Genomic DNA, 26147 nt, shown 5'->3' on the forward strand with positions numbered 1-26147 from the left:
AAATGACATTATCTGTAGGGAAAAAAAATAGACAAATCATAGGAGGTGCTCTCAATCTTTGTATGGAACCCAGGGAAGAAGAAAAACAGAGGGTTTGCATCACAATCTTGATTTTTTTTTAAAGAACAAACAAAAGCCCAAAGCTATATTAAAATCTGCTAAAGGTGTTTGGACAAAGGACAAAGTGTAGCCCCAGGAGAAAAAGGGACCTGTGCCAATTCACAAAAGAATCACAAGCACAAGGTATTCTCTACTTATTTCTAGCCATATATGGGGAGTCCTATAAAAATGCAAAAGGATTGTAATAAACAACAAATTACCCATAAAACTATTTTTTAAAAAAATATGTCTTTACAGAGGTGGTGTTGGGACCATAGGGTGACATTCTTAATTGTGATGGGACTCTCTGGGTTCTATTTTATGAGATACTTTGTACTGACTTGAAGGTAAAATAATCAGGATCCCAGGGGGCAGTTTACACAGCAAGTTTCCAGGTACACTCAAAGCACTAGCTCTGTTTAAGACCCCATATGAATGGACCTCCTGCAATGACCGCAGCCGGCTCCCCCCTGCTGAAGCTCAGACCAATTTCATGCACTGTCAATAACAGCTATTTGTTAAAAAAAAAAAAAAAAGCCATAGACATATAGGAAATAAAAGGGGGAAGCCCTTATTTCTTTTCATCAAATTCTGAAGTTTTAAAAAATGCTTTAAGTATTTATTGGAAGTGAAGTTATAAAGTGCCAACTTTAAGAAATCGACCATTTCTTAGTTTGGATTCATTTATGAGAAGCACACACTAGAGGAAAAAAGAATCAACATGAGAATAAAGTGAGGAAAATAGCTACTCTTCTTGTCAATCCCAAGTTGATGAAGAAAGCATTCATTTCAGAATGGGAATCATCTCACAAGAGGAAGTTAGAAAGGACAGAAGGAACTCTCAGTCCCACTGATACAACCATCACTGGCCAGACCTTTGTCTGATCCATCCCATTTCCCCAACTTACCTTCTGCTGATAATCATCAAGGGATCCATTCATGTAAGTTCCAAAGACTCAACTTTTTCCTTACTGATTTGTGCATTGGTCTAGATCTAGATACAGACCAATTTTGAAAAACCAAGGCACAGAGTTAAGAAAATATCTAATGTGCTCAAGAACAAGAAACCTCAGAGGCCATGTTAAACACATGCTGTTTTGCCATTCTGGAAATAGAACCAACTCCTGAAAGTTCTATTGAATGACTTCTCACCCCCATCTTGACTCCAAACTGCACTGCCTCATTTATAATCCAGTCAGACATGGTAGAAGGCTATAGCCTGGTTCTTAATTTCATTTTCATTGTAGAACCTTGAGGTTGCAGCAGTAACAATTCAATTGAAGAAAAATTATTCTCATTTCTTAAAGTCATTTCCTACACTAATGTCTTTATAGAGGTTTACGGGTTCTTAAATCCAAAGAATTTTAATTATATCATTCCATACAGAATATCTGGCAGAAGTACCCCGTCAAATACCATAATGTCAGAAGAAATTGGCTTTATAATTTTTGAGAATATTCTGTAATTGATCCCCAAAGACATAGTCATTGTGTGCATGTGCTCAGTATTGAGAGTGATCAGGACTAGAATGATTTCATGAGAACTTCTTTGTATTTCAGCAGAGCATTTTCAATGATATCCCAACATGCTCCATTACATTTCGCAGTTGTTTCAGTGTCAAAACATTACTTTCGAATTATTTCTTTTTCTCCCTTTTAAAAGACAGTAGCTAGCATATGAGATGCTTGTGAAGGTTATGACTACTCTTAGGACTTTTGCCTCTTGAAATATTAGTATAAACTTAACAAGTGCTTAAAAATATTAAATCTTGCTGATCTCCCAGGATGTTTCTTTTATGGGCTGGCATAATAGGACAACTTATAATTAGCATCATATTTTACCTATTATGAAACATTTAAATATATTAATATTTGGTGAATAAATGAATGGTTACTAGGAACCAGAAAATATAGTTTTAAAAACTTAGGTTTTGGAAAAAAAAATGGACCTGGATTCAAGTCCCCCTCCCCTTAATTTGCTGCATGAGTGAGGCCAGGTTTCCTCGTCTGTGAAATGGGGAGCATATGGTCTACCTCCCAGAGTTACTGTAATGATTAAGCCAGGTCACTCATGTCAAATGCTTAGCACAGAGCCTGACTGTAAGAAATGCTTAGTAAGCTGCAGCTCTTATTACATGATATGATCCTCCAGAGGTAAGTTATTAAACCCTTTTACTCAAGAGGGAACTAAAGCTCTGAAATGACAAGATGTGCCCCAGGTCACATGAATGTTAGGGATCTGACACTAAAACACCTCGTGAGAGATGACTCCAACTCTTATGGCTTTTCCTTTAAGTTAGCCTCCCTCAGGGCTTCCACTGTGAGTTCATTGTGAGCTCAGCTTCTTCTGTTCTAAAGGGTGACATGGTGAGGGTATGATGGCTCTCTCCTGCTCCCATGGTTCTGTGCAGACCTGGTGGAGCTGCGGTCCCAATCTATATGGGTCTTCCTACCCTTTCATATCGCCATCTGTAAACATGCAAGATGCTTCTCTTATTCTTGCCATTATTTGTTCATAATCTGACTCCAATGAGGTTCGTTCAGGAATGTCTGTAGGCAAATGGCATGGTGATTCTAGCAATTTGAAATCTCCATATCAATATTTATTTTTAGCCACTGGCAAAAATGACAAAAAAATATATTACCCTTGACAGAGCACATCCATTTATCTATAATTTCAGGTGTTATTTTGTCTGTAAATAACCCTGTTGTTTGTTTTTGTGATAAGAGTACTTATCATCTTTATTTGAATTTGTTTTATCAAGCAAAATTTGGGACTTCTGAATTGTTAATGCCAGGAAGATCTCTACATCATTCCCTCATTCAGGTCCAAGGGCTAACAAAGGTGAAGAATGTGTCCTAAAATGGGCATGGTCAACCAGTACCATTTGAAAATGCATATTTCATTTGACAGCCCTTGTAATCACATTCTCCTCAGAATATATTGCAGTGTGAAAATGCTCCCATATGTTAGAAGTGGGTCTCTCCATTTTGCTGAGGGATGGGAGAATAGAAATAAACCCTAGGTTCCAAGGGATGTTGAAAATATATATTAAGCAGACACAGATGCATGTTCAGAATGGTATATTCTTAAAGTTGATTTTATATAGTTCCCTAGTAGTGTTTACTGCGAAAGCTGAAGAGGTGATTTTGACACAAAATATCATATTAATAAGAATTAAATCACTATTTAATATCTTTGTGTATTGAACGCAGATAAATTTAAACTCTTCTTCAGTGGAGAAACACTCTATTTTTAAATCTCTCCATGGATTCCCAAAACACAGACCAGATGGAAAAAGGATTGCAACGTCTTCCAATTCCAGAGCCCTTTTCCTGAAACTTATTTCTCCTTGTCTTGAACTTTGAGCAAGGAAGGAAAAAGGTTTTTTGCTTGCCCATTTTCATAGGAATAAATGGATGTTGTTCCACTGAGAACTAGTCTTTGAAGTCCTAGTCAGAAAAAAAGAAGCCAAGCTGCCAGCCAAGCCCTCGCATGCATCCAGAAGGCCTGTGTCCCTTCTCCTCTAGAAACCTGCAGAGGCCCTGAGGGCTTCACTCAGCTACTCCTCTGTCTGAAGAAGGAGCTACCCTACCAGGCCTCAGGGACAGGAACAGAATGGGCAGAATGTGATGGCTGCCACAGGTGGTTCTGCACAGGTACCTTATCACATTGTACTAGAACAAGTTTGGAGAAGTAAAGGCCAGATAGTAATTTATATACGTGAAATAAACATTTTGCTTGTCATGCTAAAGAAAATTACAAAAGAAATATTTTTCACTCTTAAAATTTATGTGATTTTTTAAAAAATTCTCAGGAAAGCTGAAAACAATCTTTTAATTCTATAAATTTCTTCCTTTGAGCTTTCATGATTATGAAGAATTAAGACAAGCCAAGATTACAAGATGAGAGAAATATTTGAATTAAGTGATGACTTTTAAAAATTGTTTAAATGGTGATAAAATAATATAAAACATTTGCCACTGTAACTACTTGTAAGTATGCAAAGTAGCATTATGTAAATTCACATGATTGTGCAACTATCCCCACTGTCTTCAAAAATTTTTCATCACCCCAAACTGAACTCTGCACCATCAAACAATAAGTTCCCCTTCCACTCTCCCCTCAGCCCTTAGGAACTGTGATTCTGTTTTCTAACTGAATCTGACTCTTCTGGGTACCTCACACAAGTGTATCAGAATTCCATTTAAAAAGCTGAATAATGAATAATATCCCATTGTTTGTATACAACACGTTTTAATACATCTGTTTAGTTTCAGCATTTCCCCATTTTCCTCCTCCTCCTTTATTTGCTTTTATTTGACCCCATATTTATGACACCCTTTTCCTCACATGTAGTTCTCACCTTCTCCTCCCTCATTTCTTCTTCTTTTCCTTCTCCCTTATATACTCATGATTTTTCTCTATATAACTTAATGTTATAATTATTAAAAATCAAGAAACTACTCTCTTAAGTGTATTTTTAAATAAGATAAAGTTATCTCTCCCTAATTTTTCTATCCATTTTACATGCTTATCATGGCCATCATATCATAAAATTCTTAGAAGAAAATAAAAGTATAGTTCAGGCTCTGCATTAACCGCTGACTTTGAGTACTAATTTCTCTTTTGGTTTCATATTTGTGATACGTAAAATCAGTTGAACTAAGTGATCTTTGAAGCTCTTAACATTCAGTAATTTACAAATGTCAATCACTTGGATGAACTATTTAGGAAAAACAGTATTGATTCATTTAATAAAATTTAATTGCCTACCATGAGCAAGGACAAAAACAGTATTTGGAGCTTAACACTGAAACTGTAAAAGAAGTTTGGTACGTTATGATATATTTTAGATTTGTTTTCTTTATTGTTATGTTTTTTCTTCATATTTGAGTTTGTAGCTAGGATTGTTTTCTAAAAATATTCTTTCAAACCTTCTGTGCTTCATCCTACTATCAAAGCAATCAATTAAAATTAATCTACTACTTAATTTTAGTTTATAAAGTTTTCAGGGAAAAAATGGTGAAAACACTAAAACTTTAATCCTTATTTGAGAATGAACCTCCTTATAATAAAAGTCAGTCTTGTTAAATAAACAGAACTTCATAATCGGTAGCACTGGTATGTGTCTTACCCATACTCTACTTATAAAAATAAATATACATGCACGCACAAATTTTTATCTGCAACTTCATTCCTCTGCAGTCAACTAAAGTCTAACACAGTCATCCCAAGACCTTTTAAAATGCTCCATTTCCAACATTTTCAGACTTTCTCTTCACTTTACGTTACTCTCTCTCTCTAAATGGCAATATCCCTCCTTATGAATTTTATAACAGTGAGAAAAGATTTAATGCCAATTGCTTAAACAGGTCATTACACCAACACCTTCAGACTATCACAGAGGTTAAAAGTCTAGGTGTCATCCTGTGACCTTTTGTTTGTTTACTGCCAGCCACAGTGAGCAAGGAGTCTGATCATTGAATACAAGGAATGCAGATTCTAACTGAATACAGACATTTACTGCTTTAAATCCTGACTTTTCAATATTTTGCCAGATTTGCCCACAGACTTCATTAAAACGCAACTCAGGTGTGAAACTTACCTTGCTTAAATGTTGATTAAAATTTCAAGTCAAGTTAATTATTTAACATAACAGTCATGCCAGTACTTGAAATAGAGTTCCCAGCTTAAATTAAAAAAGTGAATTATAATATGACTACTTATGAACCTTTTTAATTAGAAGTTTTGGATCCTGTTTGTTTATTTTGTCAAAAACCCAACCATCTCTCTAAGGCCATATCAACTCAATTCCAAAGATGGTACATTGCTGCCTTATATGCTTCATGCAGTGTGAGAAATACAGCCTGAGCAGTTACTTAGCAAAAACACTAACCTAGTCAACAAGATACTTGCTTTGGACTGATAGGTTAGAATTGATACATCTGCGCATTCTCACCTGTTTCTTTTAGAGTCAAATATACCCTTCTGAGGATGGTTGGATGTGTTTCATAATATAGTATATATATATATATTTTTTTTTCTACATTATGATATATATATATATATATATATATATATATATATATATATATATATCCCATTCTACTCACAGTCAAAGCCAAGTTATATGTACATACAGACACACACACACACATATATATTACATAGAATTTATTTGATGATTTAATAGCATCCTGTTTTGAACAACCAAACCACAAAATGAGTTCAAGGGCCAGCTACCAGTCAGTTCCTTTATACTTGCTTAGCTGAGGGTTTGTGCCAACATAAGAGGCAGTGAGCAGGGATTGAAGTACAGGCTCTGGAGTAAGGGCTTTTGGATTAGGAGGTTGGTCCAAGACCCCAGCTCTGAGGTCCTGGGACTTTTTGAAGAAATGAGCAAATATATGAAAAGTGCTTAAAATAGTGTCTGGCTTATAACAAACAATCCATAAACTTGATTTGTTTATGAGTAAAGTATGAACACTGTGGTATGGCTAGGACAGAAACCCATTTTTCTGTTCTCAAAGCTTGGACAACATGAGTTCTTTCATTCCTTCTGACATTGTCTCTCCATATCACAGAATCTTAATTTTTTTAAAAAAATATTTTTATTTGTAGATGGATGCAATATCTTTATTTGTTTGTTTGTTTGTTTATTTATTTATTTTTTGTGGTGCTGAGGATTGAACCCAGTGCCTCACACATGTTAGGTAAGTGCTCTATCACTGAGCCACAACCCCAGTCAGAATCTTAATTTTGAAAGGAATTTTATAGGTCCTCTACTGGAAGTTGCTGTCTACAGTGTCTGGGACATGCTCAGTACATAGCCCTTCACAACAAGAATAGCAAAAGATGTTTAAAATTGTGCTAATGCCAGCTCTTGAGCCCACCTGTGGCAGCACACTGGTGTATGCTGCATATGTGCCCAGATGTTGGCCCTTCATCCCCTGGGTCAACCTCCTACTTTACCTTAATGTGCTATATACTGTCTAATTTTTTTATTAATATGCCTTACTATAAAAAATGTGAGAAAACCCTGCTTCTTGTTATGACAGTTGAATTGACTTTAGAAGGCTCCAACAAAGACAGTATGATCTATATGCTAAGTTAAATTTCACTACTTTTGGTGGTATCTGTTGACTCACTGGGGTATTTATACCCCAATAGTAGATGCCAGCACCAGGAAACCCACATCTCAGAGGCTTTTCATTACTAGCTCCTCATTTTTCTATCTCAATCAATATCAAAGACTGTAAGAATTAGCATAATGAACATGAGAAATTTTCACCAGTGCAATCAATGGCATTCAAGACCTTCAGATGGCCTAAAATATCTTAGGAATACTGCCTGGTCTTACATAAACTAGACAGAAGAATCTGGCAAGGCCTGTAGCCCATACTCTTAAACCCAGCGCCCAAAGGCTTATACTGCAGGTTCAGTGTCCATTTGTGGACAGAGGAATTCCTGGTTACTGACTGACTACACAGAATACTGCCTGTGGAGTGCTGTTTTGTCTCAGCAAAACTTTTAGGCAAGATGTAATTAGATTACTTAAAAAACAGAGTTCAGCACATCATATGAACAATTTTATGCTTGTTTATTAATAGATCATTTGGTCAATATCTATCTAAAAGGATTTCATCTAAGACTTGATTAATTTTAACATGATAATGAGTTGTGGAGGAATAACTTACCCTATCTTTAACTTTTTGGTGGCTGCTACCTCCCAAAAGGTTGTGAATGAACAAATAAGCTTAAGTTGATATGAAACATCTCCCATTCCACTCACAGTCAAAGCCAAAGATTTTACCATAGTGGGCATAACATTATTTCAATGCCTTTTCCTTCCTCTTCCCCTGATTGTTCAACGAAGTTCCTGATGCTCACTTAATCTAACTCAGTCACTCTGGTCTCATTTGTCCCTCCAATACAGGAGTTTTTTAAAGTGTGATCTCTGCATCAGCACAACTATGAACTTACTGGAAATGAAAAATTAGCTTCCTCTCCTTCTCCAACCCTGGATTTCTGAATAGAAAGTCGGTATGAAACCTGGGAACTATGTTTCAGTAAATTCTGCAGGGATTCTCCAGGTAATGCTTAAGTTATTATATAGGAGTCCCCTCTTACCTACTGATATGGTTTGGATATGAGGTATTCGCCAGAAAGCTCCTATGTTAATGTAAGAATGTTTGGAGGTGAAATGATTGGATAATGAGAGCCACAACCTAAATAATCCATCCTTATTTGAATAACTAGGTAATATCTCTAGGCAGATGGGGCATGGCTAAAGGAGGTGGGTCACTGGGGACATGCTTTGGAAGGGTTTTTATTCTCTGAGGCCCCTTCTCCTATCTCTCTCTGATTCCTAGTTGAGAAGAGCACTCTTCACCCTTCTACCATGATGCTTGCTTCACATCAAGACCAGAGCAATGGAGTTGGCTGACCATAGATTGAACCTCTGAAAACATGGGCCAAAAAATTTTTTTCCTCCACCAAGTTGTTCTTGTCGGGTGTATTTGTCTCAGTGATGCAAAACTGACCCATACAGAAATTGGTAACAGGAATGGGGTCTAACCTGACTAACTTGACTATGTGGTTCAGAAACCTGTGAAAATTGTTTACAGGATACATTTGGGATAGTATGGAGATGTAAAGCTTTAGAGTATAATGAGAGCTTCATAAGCAATCCTGATGGGAACTCAGAGGACCAGAATACCTGTAGGAATGTGGACTGTGCTTATGAGATTTCAGAGGGAAATGAAAACTTTATTGGGAAGTGAACTAGAGGCCACCCATGTTAGATGCTGTGGATGCCATATATGGAGTTCTAGGACCAACTGGGTCTCTGTCCTACTTTGGCTCCAATCCTTATTCCAATGCCCCTCCCTGTTCCTTCCTTTTGGAATGGGAATGTTTACTCTGTGCCAATGTATATATTGGATATGTGTAATTTGCTTTAGATTTTTACAGGGGCAAAATACTTGTCTACATTTTATCATGTCCTGAGACTTTGTGAGAAGCTGAATTTAAAGGTGATGGACTAATTCAACTGGCAGAGGAAATCTCAAAGCAGAACAGCATTCAAGCAGTGGCATGGATATTGCTGGAAGCTTTTAGCCAGGTTTACTGTGAGAATCAGGAGCAGAAATCAGAACTTAAGGATTTAAAAAATTTGGAGTTTGGCCAGAAAAGTGAGTGTAGAACTGAGGCCCAAGGAAGACTGGTCATTGAAGAAATTATAGCAACTAACGGGATGCTAAGTATTTTATACAGAGAAAATAGGAAAAATGGCTTGAAGGAATCCCAGGAATTTACAAGACCACACCCACTGTAGGCTCAAGAGTCTAGAACCAAAAATTCCTTGAGAAGAGATCACAGGGCTGCCCTTCTTGCATATAGAGGGCCTAGGAAGTCCTTTCACCATGATCAGCCACTCAGGCACTTCCAGGCCACTGAGGCCATGATTCCAGAGGGCTCAGCTATTGCATGAGCTGGCAGCAAACTTGGTATCATTCACATGGTGCTGGTTCTGTAGAAATTCAGGATGTTGGAGTTAAGAGGACATTAAGGTTTCCATGAGATTTCAAAGGAAGCCCATGAGACCAGATAAAGAGTAGCAGGGTTGGAGTCCCTGCAGATTACCCCTGAGAGGGTGATGCATGAAGCTGTAAATGTGGAGCTGAAGGGGAATAGAGAATCCAGGAATCAAGAGATGCTAGTAACATAGACACTCTTCCAAGACAAGCAGCAGTTTTTGTCAACAGTAGGTTGAGGAAAGAGTCAGGCTAAAAAAGAACCCATGTGTACTGCAACCAGCAAGGCAAAAGGGGCAGGGCCATCCAAGCCCTTTGGAAATAATATCTCACAGCCAAGTGTCCTAGATGCTGTATATGGTGTTCTAGGACCAACTGGATCTCAGTCCCACTTTGGCTCCAACCCTTATTTCAATGCCCCTCCCTATGCCTTCCTTTTGGAATGGGAATGTTTACTCTATGCCAATGTGTGTAATTTGCTTTAGATTTTTACAGGGGCTCACAGCCAAGAGTTTGCTTTGAGTCTCAGAATAGACTTTAGACTTAGACTTTTGGGAAATGATATAACTGTTAAGGCTGTGAGACTCTCGGAGATGAACAAAATGCATTTTTGTATTTTGAGATGGACATGAACTTTTAGGAGCCAGAGGTAGAATGTTATGGTTTGGATATGAAGTGTCCTCCAATGATAGTACTACGAGAGTTCTAACCTAATGAATCCATCCTAGTGTGAATAGACTGACTAAGGTGGTAACTAGTATATAGGTGGGGTGTGGCTAGAGGAGATGAGTCACTGGGGGAGTTACTTGGAAGGGTCCTTCTTCCTAGTGACCCCTTCCTCTCTCTCTTTCTGCTTCCTGACTGTCATGAATGTAGAAGCACTCTTCTACCACAACCTTCTGCCATTATGTGTTAATTCACTTGAGCCTACAGCAATGGAGTTGGCCACTATGGACTGAGATGCCTAAAACAGTGAGCACCCCCAAAACTTGTCCTCCTCTAAGTTGCTCTTATCAGGTAGTTTGATCAAAGCAATGCAAGGCTGACTAAAGCATCTATGATTTAACTTTCCAATTTGTCACCATAGCTGACCTCCATCCAAAAATATTAAATGGAAAATTTTAGAAATAAACAATTCAGAATTTCTAAATAACATTGATTACAGTATATTTTTATTATTCTATTTTACTATTGATTACTGTTGTTAATCTCTTACTATGTCTAATTTATAAATTAAATTTATCATAGGTATGTTTATATTGCCATTCTTTGGTATCTGTTGGAAATCAGTTCCAGGACCCCTGGTGGATACCAAAATCCACAGATGCTCAATGCCCTTATATTATTAAGTGGGGTTGTATTTACACATAATGTAGGCACATCCTCCTGTATGATTTAAATAATTTATAGATTACATATAATACCTAATAAAATATAAATGTTATGTAAATAGATATTATATGATATCCTTTAGGGAATAATGACAAGGAAAAGGTTGTACATGTTCAGTACAGATGTAAACCCCTCAATCCCCACCCCCAATGTTTTCAATCCAAGGTTGATTGAATCCTCAGATACAGAAATTATGGGTAAGATGGATTGACTGTATAGGAACAAGCACAGATATTTAGGGTTCTTTACTATCAGCAGTTTTAGGCATCCACTGGGGTCTTGGAATGCATTTCCTGCAGAAGAGGGTGGACAGCTGTGGTAAAAATGCACTAACACAAGCGAATCAAGAACAAAGTTGAAACAAATATATGCTGAGACTGACTTCTAAATCTCATTCTGTGCACTTATCTTTACTGGATTGGACTGCTCTTTCCCCAGATTTGGTCAACTCTCACCCTCAATTTCTATTGCTCTTCTTTGTCTTTACTCAAGTTTCTTCTTCTTAATGAGGTGTTCCCTGAACATGCAGTTTAGATGGGACCCCAACTATGACACTCTCCATTCTTCCTACTTTATTTTTCTCCATATTCACCATCTCCTTTATTACCATTTACACTGCATATATTTCTTATTTATTGTCTGCCATCTGACTGTCAGAAAGAAGCTCCACATGGACAGGGAGTTTTGACGACTTTGCTCACTAGAACCTAGAATAGTGCCTGATAAATGGCAAACACTCAGTAAATATTTGTTGAATAAAATGAAGTAAGAATGAACATAAGTTCAAGCAAAAGGAAGAGAAAAAGGTTGGGTGAGAAAAATTTTTATGAAATAGTCCATTTTGCTGTTTATTAAAAAATAAGTTATGAGTCAGTCATGACTAAAATAATAAAACACTGAATTCTGAAATGTAAGAAAAATCATTGGTTCTAAAGGATGTTGAGTAATAAAAAGACAGATGCCTAAAATAAAAACATACTGAGGTCTAACCCTGGAGATATATATATATATATACACACACACACACACACACACACTATATCATGTATATATATATTACATATTACATTATATATAATATATATTAAATATATATATATATATATATATATATATATATATATATATACACACACATATGTGTGTGTGTGTGTATCTGGGTTTGATCCCTAGCACCCTCCATTATATCATTATATATATACATATATATGTGTATATATGTGTGTGTGTGTGTGTGTGTGTGTGTGTATAAAATGGAGGTGCTAGGGATCAAACCCAGGTCCTCACACATGTTAAGCACATGCTGTACCACTGAGCAATATATCAGCCATTATATAGACCATTGTTTTTAAAATCATGCTTAAATATATATTCTGTGTTAATCTTATCAGTTTGGTAATTTTAGGTTGCTATGTTATTAATAGAGAAGTTCTAAGGTTCAGGGACAAATGAAGCAGTATATTACCACTAATTATTAAGCGTGTCTGTGGTAATGACTAACATTTCATCTTGAAGGCTTGATATTTCCTGAATTATGCTGTGGATATTCTGCAGTAGGACACTGTGACGTTCTTGGGAAGTTACAAAAATTCATTGAGACATTCTTCACTAATTCAGTGCAGTTGCCAATAAAGATCTCCAGAAAGCTTTAGAATATGAGGTCTCCCAGGCAATCTCACGTTTTAAAAAATGAGGTATAAATTACATGCAATGAAATGCACAGGTGGATTTTCACAAAGTATGTATTCATGTAATCAAAACCTCTCTGTCAAGATATAGAACATTTCCATTATCCCACTGAGTTCCTTAGTATCCTGTTCCAGTTATTCCTCCAACTCTGGGCAATCAGCATTCTGATTTCTATCACTGATCTAGTTTTACCTGTTCTATACTTTCATATAAATAGAATAATACATAATGTACTCTTTTGGTTTTGACTTCTTTTCACTTAGTGTAACATTGAGTCTGGCTACACCACATCTTTCTCCAATCATCATATTATCAGTATGTTAAGTTTTACCATTTCTGGTGGATGTGAATTGATACTTAATGGTAGTTGTATTTTGCATTTCTTTGAAGACTAATTTTGTCGAGTATCTTTTAATGGACTTATTGACCATTTGTATACCTTCTTATTGAAGTATCTACATTTGCCACTTTTTTAAAAAATATTTTTTTTAGTTGTGGGTGGATACAATATCTTTATTTGTTTATTTATTTTTATGTGGTGCCAGGAATCAAACCCAGTGCCTCATGCATGCTAGGCAAATGCTTTACCACTGAGACCACAATCCCGGCCTCATTTGCCCATTTTAAATCAAATTGTTTTTATTGAGTTGTAAGAGTTCTTAACATATTCTGGTTACAAGTCTTTTTCCTAATATTTGCCACAAATATTTCCTCCCAGTCTTTTCTTAGTGATATCTTTTGAAGAGCAAATATTTTTAATATTGATAGTATAATTGATTCATTTTTATGGTTAGCTTTTTGTGTCTGTACCAAAAGCTGCCTATTCTGATGGCAAAGATATTTTCTTATGTTTTCTTCTAGAAACTTTATATATTTATTTTTGTGTTATATTTCATCTCAAATTAGTTTTGTGAGAGTTTAGTATTGAGGTACATTTTTTGTGATGTTTGTTTATTTGACTGAGTATTATAATAGAAAAGATTGCCTTTTCTCTCTCTGAGATATATTGATACCTTAGTCAAAAACCATGAATGAATTCTCCTATTTTGACTAAGGTATCAAAAATCATGAATGAATTAACCATGTACGATCATCTGTAAATAGGTCAATTTGTAGACTCCCTGCTCTGTTCCATAAACAATTTTTCCATCCTTACACTAATATTATACACTCTTGATTATTACAGCTTGAAATACAGATGTTTAAGTTATCAACTTTGATCTTTATTTCAAGGTTGATTAATTATTCTAATTTATTTGCATTTCCTTATAAAATTTAAGCCCACTTGTCATTTTTTTAAGGAAGTCTGTTGAAATTTTTGTTACGGTGGCCTTGACACTATAGACCAATTTGGTCTTCCCATTCATGAATTTGAAGTATATCTTTTCTGTAATCTAATCATCTTTAGCATCTGTCTGCAATGTTTGTTTCAAGTGTACAGGTTTTTTTTTTCTCCTTTGCACATATTTTGTTGTCTTAACCAATAAGCATTTTCTTTTATTTTTCTTACTATAAAGAACACTTCAAATTTTTCCATTTCTTTACTAGTATATAGAAATATAATTGTTTTTGTATATTGACAAGGTAATGCATTTATTAGTTCTAGTATCTTTTAAAAATAGATTCCTTATGATTTTTCAATATAGACTATCAATTATATGTCAATAAAGACAGTTGTTCTTCTCTTTCCAATATGTCAGTTTTTTTTTTCTTAACTTAGTACACTGGCTAGGATCTCCAGTATGATGTTGAATATAAGTGGTAATAGTGGACATTCTTATTGTCTTTAGAAGTGTTCAGTTTTTATTATCAAGGGATGTTAGCTCTTGCCTTTTTGTAAACATTTTTTATCAGGTTGAGGAAACTCATTTCTATTACAAATTCTTTGGGTTTGTGTATCAACTAGTGATGAATTTTGTTTGTGGTTTCTCTGCATGTTTCCGCATTACAGATTCTACAGATATTAAAGGGTTACTATTATTATTTAAGGAGTAATAGCAATAATTTTACTCCTTTGATATCTATAGGATCTGTAATGAGACCCTTTATAACACTCTTGATATTGGTAACATACTTTGTATATTTTTATTAATTAAGATAATTTATTAATTTTGTTAATATTTTCAAAGAAATAGCTTTGGGAACCAGACTGATGAACAGACTATGCTTGTTTTCAGGAATAGGAGAATGAAATACTTTGGTTTGCGTTTGTTAAATTTAGCTTCAAAACTGTAATTAGGATGGCCTTAGGAAACATTAATATTTTTTAAAGTCTGATAAAAATACATGTATATAAAATTTACCATCCTGATCATTTTTAAGTGTACAATTTAGTAGCATTAACTATATTCCCATGGTTGTACAACCTTTCTGCAGAACTCTTTTCACCTTGAAAAACTGAAGTCTGTAACATTAAATCCTCACATATGTACCATCTGTTAAGGAAGCTTATTATGGAAAGCATTTCTCTACTGTGTATGAGCTTGAATATGATCAAGTCTAATAGTTTAGAGATATGATTTCTCCTTTTTCTAATTGTTCTATATTTGTCTCTACCAATTACTCCATAAATGCCAATAATGACTTTGTAGATAGACCAAAACTCATTGGCACCTCATTGAGGCTCCCTTTTAGTGAAAGAAAAACGGAAATATAATCCCAGTCCATTTTAATTATGTGTCACCCCAAAGATGTCAGGTTGTATACTCAGCAACACTAGTTTAGGATCACAGAAGTGAAATCTAATACAAATCTATTTTGAAAAGTAAAACAGTTTTTCTTGTTATTTTTCATATAAAATGCATTATTTTTATAATAACTATTAGATTCCTATTTTCATGCCTATATATTTATTCCTCAGTGCTTACATTTTCTACATATTTGAAATTAAATGTATTCATGAATATCCACAGAAAACACTTAAGGAAATTATGCACTCACAACAATCTAAGTATAGTTTGTGTTTTGTGGTTTAGATTCAAGCAAATTTGATGACATAGAACATGGGCACTACTTATACTTTAAATTCATGTTTACATAGTTCTAAGCTAGGTGTAGTGCCTTGCAAACTCCTCAAAAGCAGTGACTAAAACATGAAGAATGATAATAAATACAGCAAAGCTAGAGGTTTATGGAATCAAATGAAATTTTATTCCACCCAAAGAGTTCAAAGAGAATTAGTACCTCATTTCTTATTACTGAATACCTCAGCAAACACATACTAGAAAATACCTTGAAGTATACAAAATCAACATGCAAAAATCAATAGCTTTCCTATACAGCACTAATGAATTCAGTGAAACATAAATAAGGAAAACAATTCTATTACCATAGCTTCAAAAAAAAAAAAAAAAACTAAAATAAATCTGAGGAGGTGAACGACTTCTACAATGAAAATGATGGAACACTAAAGAAATAAATTGAAGAAAACACTAGAAGATGGAAAGACTTCCCATATTTATCTATAGGCAGAATCAATATTCTTTACAGAACTAAAAAAAAGTACTAAAATTTATTTGGAAGAATAAAAGATCTAGAATAGTCAAAGTAATTCTAAGCCAAAAAAGAAAAAGAAATGCTGGAGGCATCACAATATCCAACTTTAAATTATACTACAGAGCTATAGGAACAGCTTTATGGTTTATGTGATACTGGCCAAACCAGACACATAAACCAATGGAGCAGAACAGAAGACACAGAGACAAACCCATAAAGATAGGTCATCTGATCTTTGACAAAGGTGCAAAAAACACTCTGGAAAAAAAAGAGTCTTTTAAACAAATGGTATAAAAAATTTAAACAAATCCATTCATAGAAAATGAAACTAGATCATCCTGCACAAAAGTCAATTCAAAATGGATCAATGATCCAGATATTGCCAGGCATGGTGGCGCATGTCTGTAATCCCAGCAACTCCAAAGGCTGAGGCAGGAGGATCCGGAGTTCAAAGCCAGCCTCAGCAACATTGAGGCATTAACCAACTTAGTGAGATCCTGTCTCTAGATAAAATACAAAATAGGGCTGGGGATATGGCTTAGTGGTCAACTGCCCCTGAGTTCAATCCCTAGTACCAGGAAAAAAAAAAAAAAAAAAGATCCAGAATTAGCAAGTGCTGTAAGAACATGTAGGATCAATACTTCAACATACAGGCAGGCCTAGGCAATGCTTTTCTCAATAGGACTTCTAAAGTTCAGGAAATAATACCAAGAATTAATAAATGCTTCTGCACAGAAAAAGAAACAAAAATGTCAAGAGATAGCCTTAGAATGGGGGAAGACTTTTGCTTGCTACTTTTCTGTCAGAAGATTAATATCCAGGGTATGTAAAGAATTAAAAAAATTTACATAAAAAGAAATAACCCAATCAATAAATGGACAATGAGCTAAACAGATATTTCTCAAAAGAAGAAAAACAAAGGACCAATAAATATATGAAGAAATGTTCAGTATCTTCAGCAATTATGGAAATGAAGATCAAAGCTACCTTGACATTTCATCTCACTTTAATCAGAATGGCAACACTCAAGAATACAAACAAGGGCTGGAGCTGTGGATCAATGGTAGCACATTCACCTGGCATGTGTGAGGCACTGGGTTCAATTCTCAGCACTGCATATAAAAACTAAAGGTCTATCAACAACTAAAAAAAAAATTTAAAAAGAATAAAAACAATCATAAATGCTGGAGAAGATATGGAGAAAAAAAGATCACTTTTATTTTGTTGGTGGCATTGTAAATTAATGCAACCTCTACGGAAATCAGTATGGAGATTCCTCAAGACTAGAAATAGAACCACCATGTGACCCAGCTATACTACGTTTTGTATTTATCCTAAAGAATTAAAGTCAACATACTGTAGTAATACATGCATACCCATGTTTATAGAAGCACAATTAACAATAGCCAAACAATGGAACCAGCCTAGGTGACTATTAATGGATGAATGGATAAAGAAAATGTGCCATGTATACACAACAGAGTTGTATTCAACCGTAAAGAATGAAATTTTCTCATTGCAGGAAAATTGATGGAACTTGAGAGCATCATGTTAAGTGAAATAAGACAAACTCAGAAAGCCAAGGGTTATGTTATCTCTGATATATGGAAGCTGGGGTGCAGGGGAGAGAAGTGTGTGTGTTGGGGGATGTTGGGGGGAGATGTCATGAAAACAGAAGGGAGACCAGTAGAGTAAAGGGACCAAGGGGCAGGAGGAAGAGAGAGAAAGGGGCAGCACTGGGGAATGAAAGTGACCAAATTATATTGTTGTGTCATGTGCATGTACAAATATGTAGCCATGAATTCCATTATTATGTATAATTATCATATACTAATAAAAAACATTTATATAGTAATAAAAGAGAAAACAACCTGGACAGGGATCATGTTTGCATTCCCAGGGTCTCATAGAGCATCTGGTACATAGTAGGTATTCATTAGAAACATGTTGAATAAATCAATGGCTGATGACATTAATCTTTATCTCTTGTCTTCCAAATTTGTGATTTTTAGGAAACTGCCTTAAACAAAGCTTGTTCAGATCAAAGCACATGCATAAAATCACAGCCAAAGTGTGATATAATGAATAATATATTTGGTCCTGATCCCCACTCCCAGCACAGTTCTTCAGAAACTCTGAATTTTTGCAGTGATAGGTGTGTCTTTGTTATGCTAATGAGCGAACCCACAGGGACCTTTAGATTTTTATAAGAGAAGGCCCTGCCACATCAAGAAGACCAAACATATACCATTAGAGGTTGGAACTTTCAGCCTCAGCCCCGCAACCTCCGGGATGGGGAAAAGGATTGGGATTGAGTTCAATCACATGGCGAATGATTTAATCAATCATGCCTGCAAAATGAGACCCAGATAAAAACTTTAGACCCTGTGCTCAGTGGAGCTCTCTGGTAGGTGAATACATCAATGCGCTGGGAGCGTGGCTAGCCCTGACTCCAGGGAGACAGAACCTTCTGTGCTCTGAACCTTCTAGATCTTGTGCTACACATCTCTTCATCTGGCTGTTCATCTGTATCCTTTATAATAAATGCTAATCATTAAGTACAGAACATTCCTGAATTCTGTGAATCATTCTAGAGAATTATCAAATCTGAGGGGCTTGTGGGAAGCCTTTTTGTGTTTGCCCTGGAAGAAGTGCAGGTGGCTTGGGACACCTGAAGTTTGTGGCTGGTGTCATGTCTAAAATGGGGCAGTGTTTTGAGACTGAGTCCTTAAGTTGCAGGGGGTCTTGCCTGATTTTGGATAGTGTCAAATTAAGCTGAATTATAGGACACTCAGAGAATTAGTGTCAGAGAATTGGTATCAGAGCAAAGAAAATCAGGAAGAATTCCAAGGCAGCTTGAGTACCTGCTTGAGTTTCTCTGATATAAAACAAACAAACAAACAAACAAACAAAAACACATTGTAAACTTAGGATCATAGATTTTATGAAATAGCTGTGTATAGCAGAATGAACATTGTAACCAAATCTTAATAACTGCCAAATCTTGGAAAATTCACTTGATCTTGAAGATCCCCAGTATCTACATCCTTAAAAGTGAGGCTAATGATACCTATCTGGAATGGTTGATTTTATGTGTCCACTCGTCTGGGCCACATTACCTAGAGAGTTAATCTACATTTTGGATGTTTCAGTGAAGGTGTTTGGGATAAGATTCATATTTAAATTGGTAAACTTTGAGTCAAGCAGATTGTCCTCCACAATGTGAATGGACCTCATGTATCAGTTGAAGGCCTGAATAGAACTAGAAGACTGACCTTCCAGAGTAATGAAGACTATGCTTCAATTGTAACATTGTCTAACCGTAATATTGGCTCTGCCTGGATCTCCCCAGCCTGTTAGCCCATACTGCAGCGTATGGACTTGCCACCTCCGTAATTGTGTCAATCAATCCCATAAAATAAATTCCTCCCCTGCCACACACACTCACGATTAGTTCTGTTTCTCTAGAGAACTGTGACACACATTTCATCTGGTTGTTGCAAGAATTAAATGAGATAATGTATTTGAAACCACTTAAAAAAAATAAAGCACTGTAAAGCATGAGGGTAGTTGCCTGCCTAGTACATGAACTGTGTAAAGAGCTTTGCTGAGGTTTGTAGACATACATATTAATAGTCAAAGGAGGTCACAGGATCAACATCCTAGGTAAATGGGTTTGGAATATTACAGAAGAAGCTACAAGACAGCAACCAGTAGGAAAGGCACTTCCTAGATTTCTATTCTGGACAAATACAGCATCTGTGGCCATGAAATGTCAATGTATTGAAGACAGGAAATCATGGCTTAGCGGACGTAGTTCCATTTACACAACCAGCAATAGGCACAATTCTTTGCACATAGTTGTTGTCACATAATTGCTGGAGAATAAATGACTTTTATTTATGTGGCCAATCAAAAAAGTACACTTTTGTGAATAACTAGGTGGAAATTGTCAAATACCTTGGAATTAACATAGGCATTTTGACATACAGCATGGAGGGTTAGAAAACACGTATGTATAGAAGCTCTTCAGAAGAGTTAACTGTCAGTTGATCATAGTCTGTGTGCTAAATAAGGGGGCTGGAAGATTTAACTAGGAGAAGCCAAAGCCAGGACCCCAGGGTGCTTCCTTGATCAAACCTACAGCTAGACCTCCTTCTCAAACAAAATGGCTTTGCTTCCATGGACCTTTGCTGACCTCTGCATAATAGCAAGGTGTAAATATAACTTGGAGAAAATATCAGGGTCACTGCACTGAATGATTACTTTTAAACTCCAGGACTGAAATAAATGTAAACTTTAAATTCCAGTCACTGGAAAGCTATTTAACAGCAGAGCAAACACTACCCAGCGTCACTTGACAACTCAGATCTCCAGATGACTTTTTGTGTAGCAGTCAATGCTTCACAATTCCATGAATTGTGGTTTATGTGGGCAGATATTTTTGAGGCTCAGCCGTAGAAGAACATGGTTGCTTTCAAAACATTCTAAGCAAAAAGTTTCAGTCTGAAAAAGAAAACCAGACTTCTAGTCTTGTTGGTATTTTTGGAACTGTGTCTTCATAATGATATTTCCAGGTTTCTCTGGATATGGGAGTAAAAGAGAACCTACCAAGACAGACTGCCTTAAATTAAAACAACAGGACAGATATTAGTTTCCACTTACAAAACTGGGAAAGAATTTGTAAAACATTGCCCAGTATTACTGAAAGCATATCCCTTCACTGCTTATTGGAAAACTATTTGACCAAAAATAAGTTCATTAATTAAAATAATTAAGAAAAAAGAGGGCTGAGGTTATGGCTCAGCTGTAGAGTGCTCGCCTCACACTTGCAAGGGGCCTGGGTTCAATCCTCAGCACCACATATAAAAAAAAAATAAAGCTATATATATGGGCTGGGGACATAGCTCAGTTGGTAGAGTGCTTACCTTTCATGCACAAGGCCCTGAGTTCAATCCCCAGCACCACAAAAAAAAAGAAAAAAGAAAAAAGAAAAGTTTAAAGAAAGCTCAATACTTTGAAGATACAATTCTACCTCTAAGACTTTCACCCAAGAAAATAATCCTATATCAAAACAAAGATCTAGTCACTCATTCAGGTTCAATGCTGTGTTAATTATAATAGTGAAGAATTAGAAATAAATGCAATGTCTAACAGTAGGGAATTGCCTAAGGGATTTTTTACTTCATCCATGTGAAGGAATAGTAGGCAACCATTAAAAATAAGGTTGAAGAAGAAAAACTTTAAACCTACTCTCAGATAAAACTATCCTGGAGCCAATTGAGCCTGGTGCAGGCAATTGGGAATTTGGTCATCATGTTGTTAAAAGAAAAAGCAGTCTACAAAGCACTGTGTACAAAATGTCTATTTTTATTTTTAAAAAACAAGCAATATAGATTTATACATGTGCATAAAAGAAAAAGCTAGAAGAGTAGACATTAAAATGTTGAGAATAACATATCTTCAGGTGGTGGGGTGACAGGGGATTTTTTTTTTATCAGATGCTTTATTCTCCCCTCACCAAATCTTATAAAATAAAAATTCAACCAGCAATTGCCAGGGGTGGGGTAGTTTTAAACATTTTGAACAAAATGAATAGCAAATAAACAAACAAAAAGCCTGTGATAAACTAGGGTTATCTACTAATAGAAGAAGAAAAACTTTTTACAGAGCCATGCCTAAACCCCAGTGCACTTCAGGACTTCACACTCTAAGGCACTTTGTTCAAAATAATTTAATTTAGGCTTAATGGTCTAGCGTGACCTAAAAACTTCACATTATCTTCATTTAACATGAAGTATTTCCTACCCACACTGCGCTAAGCCTCGCATAGTGTGATGAAGTCACTCTGTACAGCTCCAGCATTCATACACAGAGGTGGCTGGACACTGTCACATAAATGTTAGCACACAGACACCACCTTGGAAGGGGGAGGTTTTGGCCATCAATCACCATTCTTTATCTCACCGAAATCTAAAACTGTATCTAGAGGAAAATAAATGAAGAGCTCCTAGCCTGGATCCATATGTAAACAGATCCATCACAGCTTCTGAGGAGAAGTTAGAAATGTCTGGTACATCCTTCACCTCTGGGAGACGATGATGTCACCCCTGGGAGCACCCAGCCTTCCCACAAGTGTCCTTGATGTTTCTGATAGAGTGGATTGGAAGAATCATCTTGTCTATTCATGTCAATCCTCTGCCACTAACTAGTGCAGCTGGGTGGGCAATGGATTTGAAATTTTAAAAAGACTGTTGGTGAAAATGGCTGAGAGGTGGGGTAGTTTAGTTCTGAATAAGTGCCCATCAAGTGAAACATAACACTTTTCCCAGTTCATTTCTAGCTGTTTCTGCACCATAAAAAGGAAAGAATCGACAATATTTATGTATTCATATATAGTTTTTACATATGAATCAGTCAGAGATCCAGAAAAAGTTAGTCTTAAACAAAGCTCACAAGTGTGCCACTTTGTCCACTGTGTGCACTGTGATGACACAGGGAGACAGTTCCAAGCTAACTTTAAACCTACTCTCAGATAAAACCATCCTGGAGCCAATTGAGCCTTGCCTGCATGGGTGTTTTGAATTAAAAAACAAACAAACAAACAAAAAGAAAACTAGCAGACTTTTAAAAACTGACAGTGAATAGAAGCACATAAGTTTCCAAGGAACATGCGATCTCATGGTCTCCCAGTTCATGATGATACTTTGAAACTCAATAGAGAATCCAAGTTAACCCATGATTATGCCTCATCGTTATACCTTCTCTGTGAGTTGAAAGATGCAAGATTGTACATCATTTTACAAGACTGTACAGATACTGCATCAGCCCACCATTCTCTGGAAATGAAAATGGACAGAAAGTCACAGAGCATAGAACTCATTAGCCAGACAGACTCACCTTGCTGTCGCTGATCCTCCTGCAGGTGACAGGTGCTCGGACTGGTGAACAGGTGGCTGCTGCCCTTCCTTTGTGTGGTAGACATGGTACCAGCAGTCTGGCTGTGGCTGGAGAATTGCCTAGGGCATTTCCTTCCCCCAGCCCGTCACCTACACTGGTCCCCAGAAGGCACCCGGAACCAAAGGTACACGCAGATCCTGGCTTGTGTGTAAAACATTTACTCTGCTAATAAACTTCCAAGTTTTTCCAAGTCATGACTCCTGAAATAAATATTTACCAATGTTACTTCTCTACATAAAATGGTGCCAGTTCATTTGGCTAAAAATGAGACTTAGTCCCTTCACTTCAAAGCAAAATGAAACTTTCTTCTCTTGTAGTCTAAAATCCTGCAAAGTCACTATTTCTAACAGATTACAGTTTTGGTAAGTTTGGTAATTCTTGTCTGCTGATGTGAAATCCAATTTCTTCGGTACTTAGCGATGACTGCTAGAGTAAGGTAAAAAGTGGTGCGGGGTTAAATCAAGTGGGATTCCTAAGCCTGTGCCTAGTCTGAGTTGCCCTCAGTGACAGCTGGACTTGTACAGTTCTTAAAGGAGACTGGAAGGAGGAGGAGCCAAGGGACTAGGCTGATTAGCATAGAGAGGCAGGCCAGAAGTGGCCTGCTTTGAATAATAGTGACCAGAGCAGGGATTCTAACGATGTCCTGCTGTTACAGTAATTAAATCTCTGACTTCCAGTCCTTTGTTTGTAATTAAAACACAAGCTGAAAACAGGGTTTATCTTGCATGGATATTCTTTTCTACATGTGAAACCTAAAAGGTACAACTGGAACTGGTAATGAGCTCATGGAAATATACTGCTGGAACTTTCGATTTCTGTAAACACCTCCTAGTCTTCAGGAGAGGGCAGACTCCCTGCCAACGCAACTATTTGGAGTTCTGGAAGAAAAATAAACACACAAAACACGATTTTTCCAGAAACTTATCTTTGTTTGCCCCTTAGACTCTCTATTGCTATTTCTAGGTCATAAGACAAGTGTTTTCTTGTGCTTGCTGTTTCATTACTGTTGCAAAACATAAACCCAAACACCTTTAATTGAACTGAAGTTGTAATGAATGCTGGTAGATCCTGGCCTTTAGGATTCACAGCTCTTTGTGAAGCCAGCAAGGAGGTAGTAGGCAGTAATAATGACAGAGCTGTTTAGCCTCAAAGTCTGTACCCTGCAGCTTCCCGTGCATATTTGGAAATGGGTGCAAAACTTGACACTCTCTGAGAAGGTTATGTCCAAGCCAGATCTGGGTAGGTGCCCTCATTTTACTTTGAGATGATTAACAATTCCCCAAGGATACTTTATGAAATGTGTGACTGTTTTTTTTTATGGTGCCTATGATTTATCAAAATGCTTTTATTGTTTTAAGAACCTATCCACTGCAGTTTTAACTCCATCACAGTGTAACAAGTTATAGAAGTGTGTTGCTACTTGGAAAGAATCCCGTTATTTATTAGAGACCCAGAGTTTCCACTTTAAATGACTGGTATTCATCTCGTCCTGTACAAAAAGTCATGGTGGAAGCTGAGGGTATTTTCTTCCTGAATAACATAAAGCAATCAATTTTTTGTTGATTGTTTTGGACGTCACTAATAAGCATATTATTATATAGGTAAAGAGCCCACAGAACTATAAGCCAGTCCTTGAGAGAAGAGGATTGAAAAAAAATGTTTGCTAGTGAAAGATTGTTAAAACATATAAACAGAATAGCATAATAAGCCCTGTGCACCCATTACTGGGATTCAATAATTGCCAACTCATAATCCTGTCTCAAATCTGGGCGTTTTCCTCTCCCTCTTCACTGCACCGCAGGACTAGAAGCAACCAGACATCACCAAATTCATAAACATTTCAGTATGTATTTTTAAGACAAGAAGACTTTAAAAAACATAATCATGACTGGGATTGTAGCTTAGAGATAGAGCGCTCGCCTAGCATGCATGAGGCACTGGGTTCAATCCTCAGCACCATATAAAAATAAAAAAAAAGATATTGTGTCCACCTATAAATAAAAAAAATATTAAAAAAAACATAATCACAATAAGACTGTCATAGTTTAACATGGTTCTTCAATGTGATTAAATATCCAGGCAGTGTTCTTATTTCTTTAGTGTCTAAGAGATTTACTTTCATAGGTTTTTTGTTTTTTTCCCTTCCTCTTCAAATTGGGACTCAAAAATCCATCCACACAATATACTTGATTTGATTTTTTTAACCCTTTCCAATCTAGTTTCCTCTTTGAAAGAATCTTGCTTGGGAACTACTTTCTATATATCCTAATTCGTGTCTGATTTTTCAAGGAAGAACCCTTCGGTGCCTCCATTTAACAAAAAAATGTTTTTTGTTTTTTTTTAGTTATAGATGGATACAATACCTTTGCTTTATTTACTTATTTTTCGTGGTGCTGAGAATGGAACCCAGTGCCTCACATGAGCTAGGCTAGTGCTCTACCACTGAATCACAACCCCAGCTTGCTGCCTCCATTTTTCTTATTCATTCATGTATGTAAAGCTGGGGGAAGAAGGGAGAGGGGAAGGAACAGTCAACTGACTCAGGCTAAAACACCCATCTCCCCTGCAATCCTGCTCTCAGTAGTGCACTATGTGCCTATGTGTCGCAGGAGTGTGTAAAGTGACATTCAGTGTATCAGTCACAGCGGGGTGGGTGGTTACTCCCACTTCCTCCCTCTTCCTCTACTTACCTTCAGAAACACCACCAAGTTAGGTCACAATGGGCCTACTGTGCGTTACTTTTTCACCTGTAAAGAAGTCAGAATGTGGGGCTGGAGTTGTGGCTCACCAGTAGGATGATCACCTAGCATGTGCAAGGCTCTGGGTTTGATCCTAAGCACCACATAAAAATAAATAAATAAAATAGAAGGTATTGTGTTCAAGTACAACTAAAAAATAAATACTAAAAAAAAAAAAAATTAAAAAAAAGAAGTCAGAATGCAGAAGTCTGGTTGGATCAAGAAACATGTCAAT

General features: G+C 36.5%; 1 protein-coding gene across 2 annotated transcripts in view; it reads right to left on the bottom strand.

The window, feature by feature from the left end:
• Window positions 1–26147, bottom strand: part of Ranbp3l (RAN binding protein 3 like) — a 180254-nt gene that overhangs the window by 30212 nt on the left and 123895 nt on the right. The window contains exon 3 of one of the 2 annotated variants that reach the window (XM_027936216.2): window positions 23115–23374. In XM_027936216.2, the coding sequence (XP_027792017.2) occupies window positions 23115–23199 (85 nt within the window). In that variant the 5' untranslated portion in view covers window positions 23200–23374. Of the gene's footprint in view, window positions 1–23114; window positions 23695–26147 lie in introns of those variants that run through there. The other variant, XM_071611889.1, reaches the window with a different exon arrangement.

Source organism: Marmota flaviventris, chromosome 5, assembly GCF_047511675.1.
Source record: "Marmota flaviventris isolate mMarFla1 chromosome 5, mMarFla1.hap1, whole genome shotgun sequence".
Lineage (NCBI taxonomy): Eukaryota > Metazoa > Chordata > Mammalia > Rodentia > Sciuridae > Marmota > Marmota flaviventris.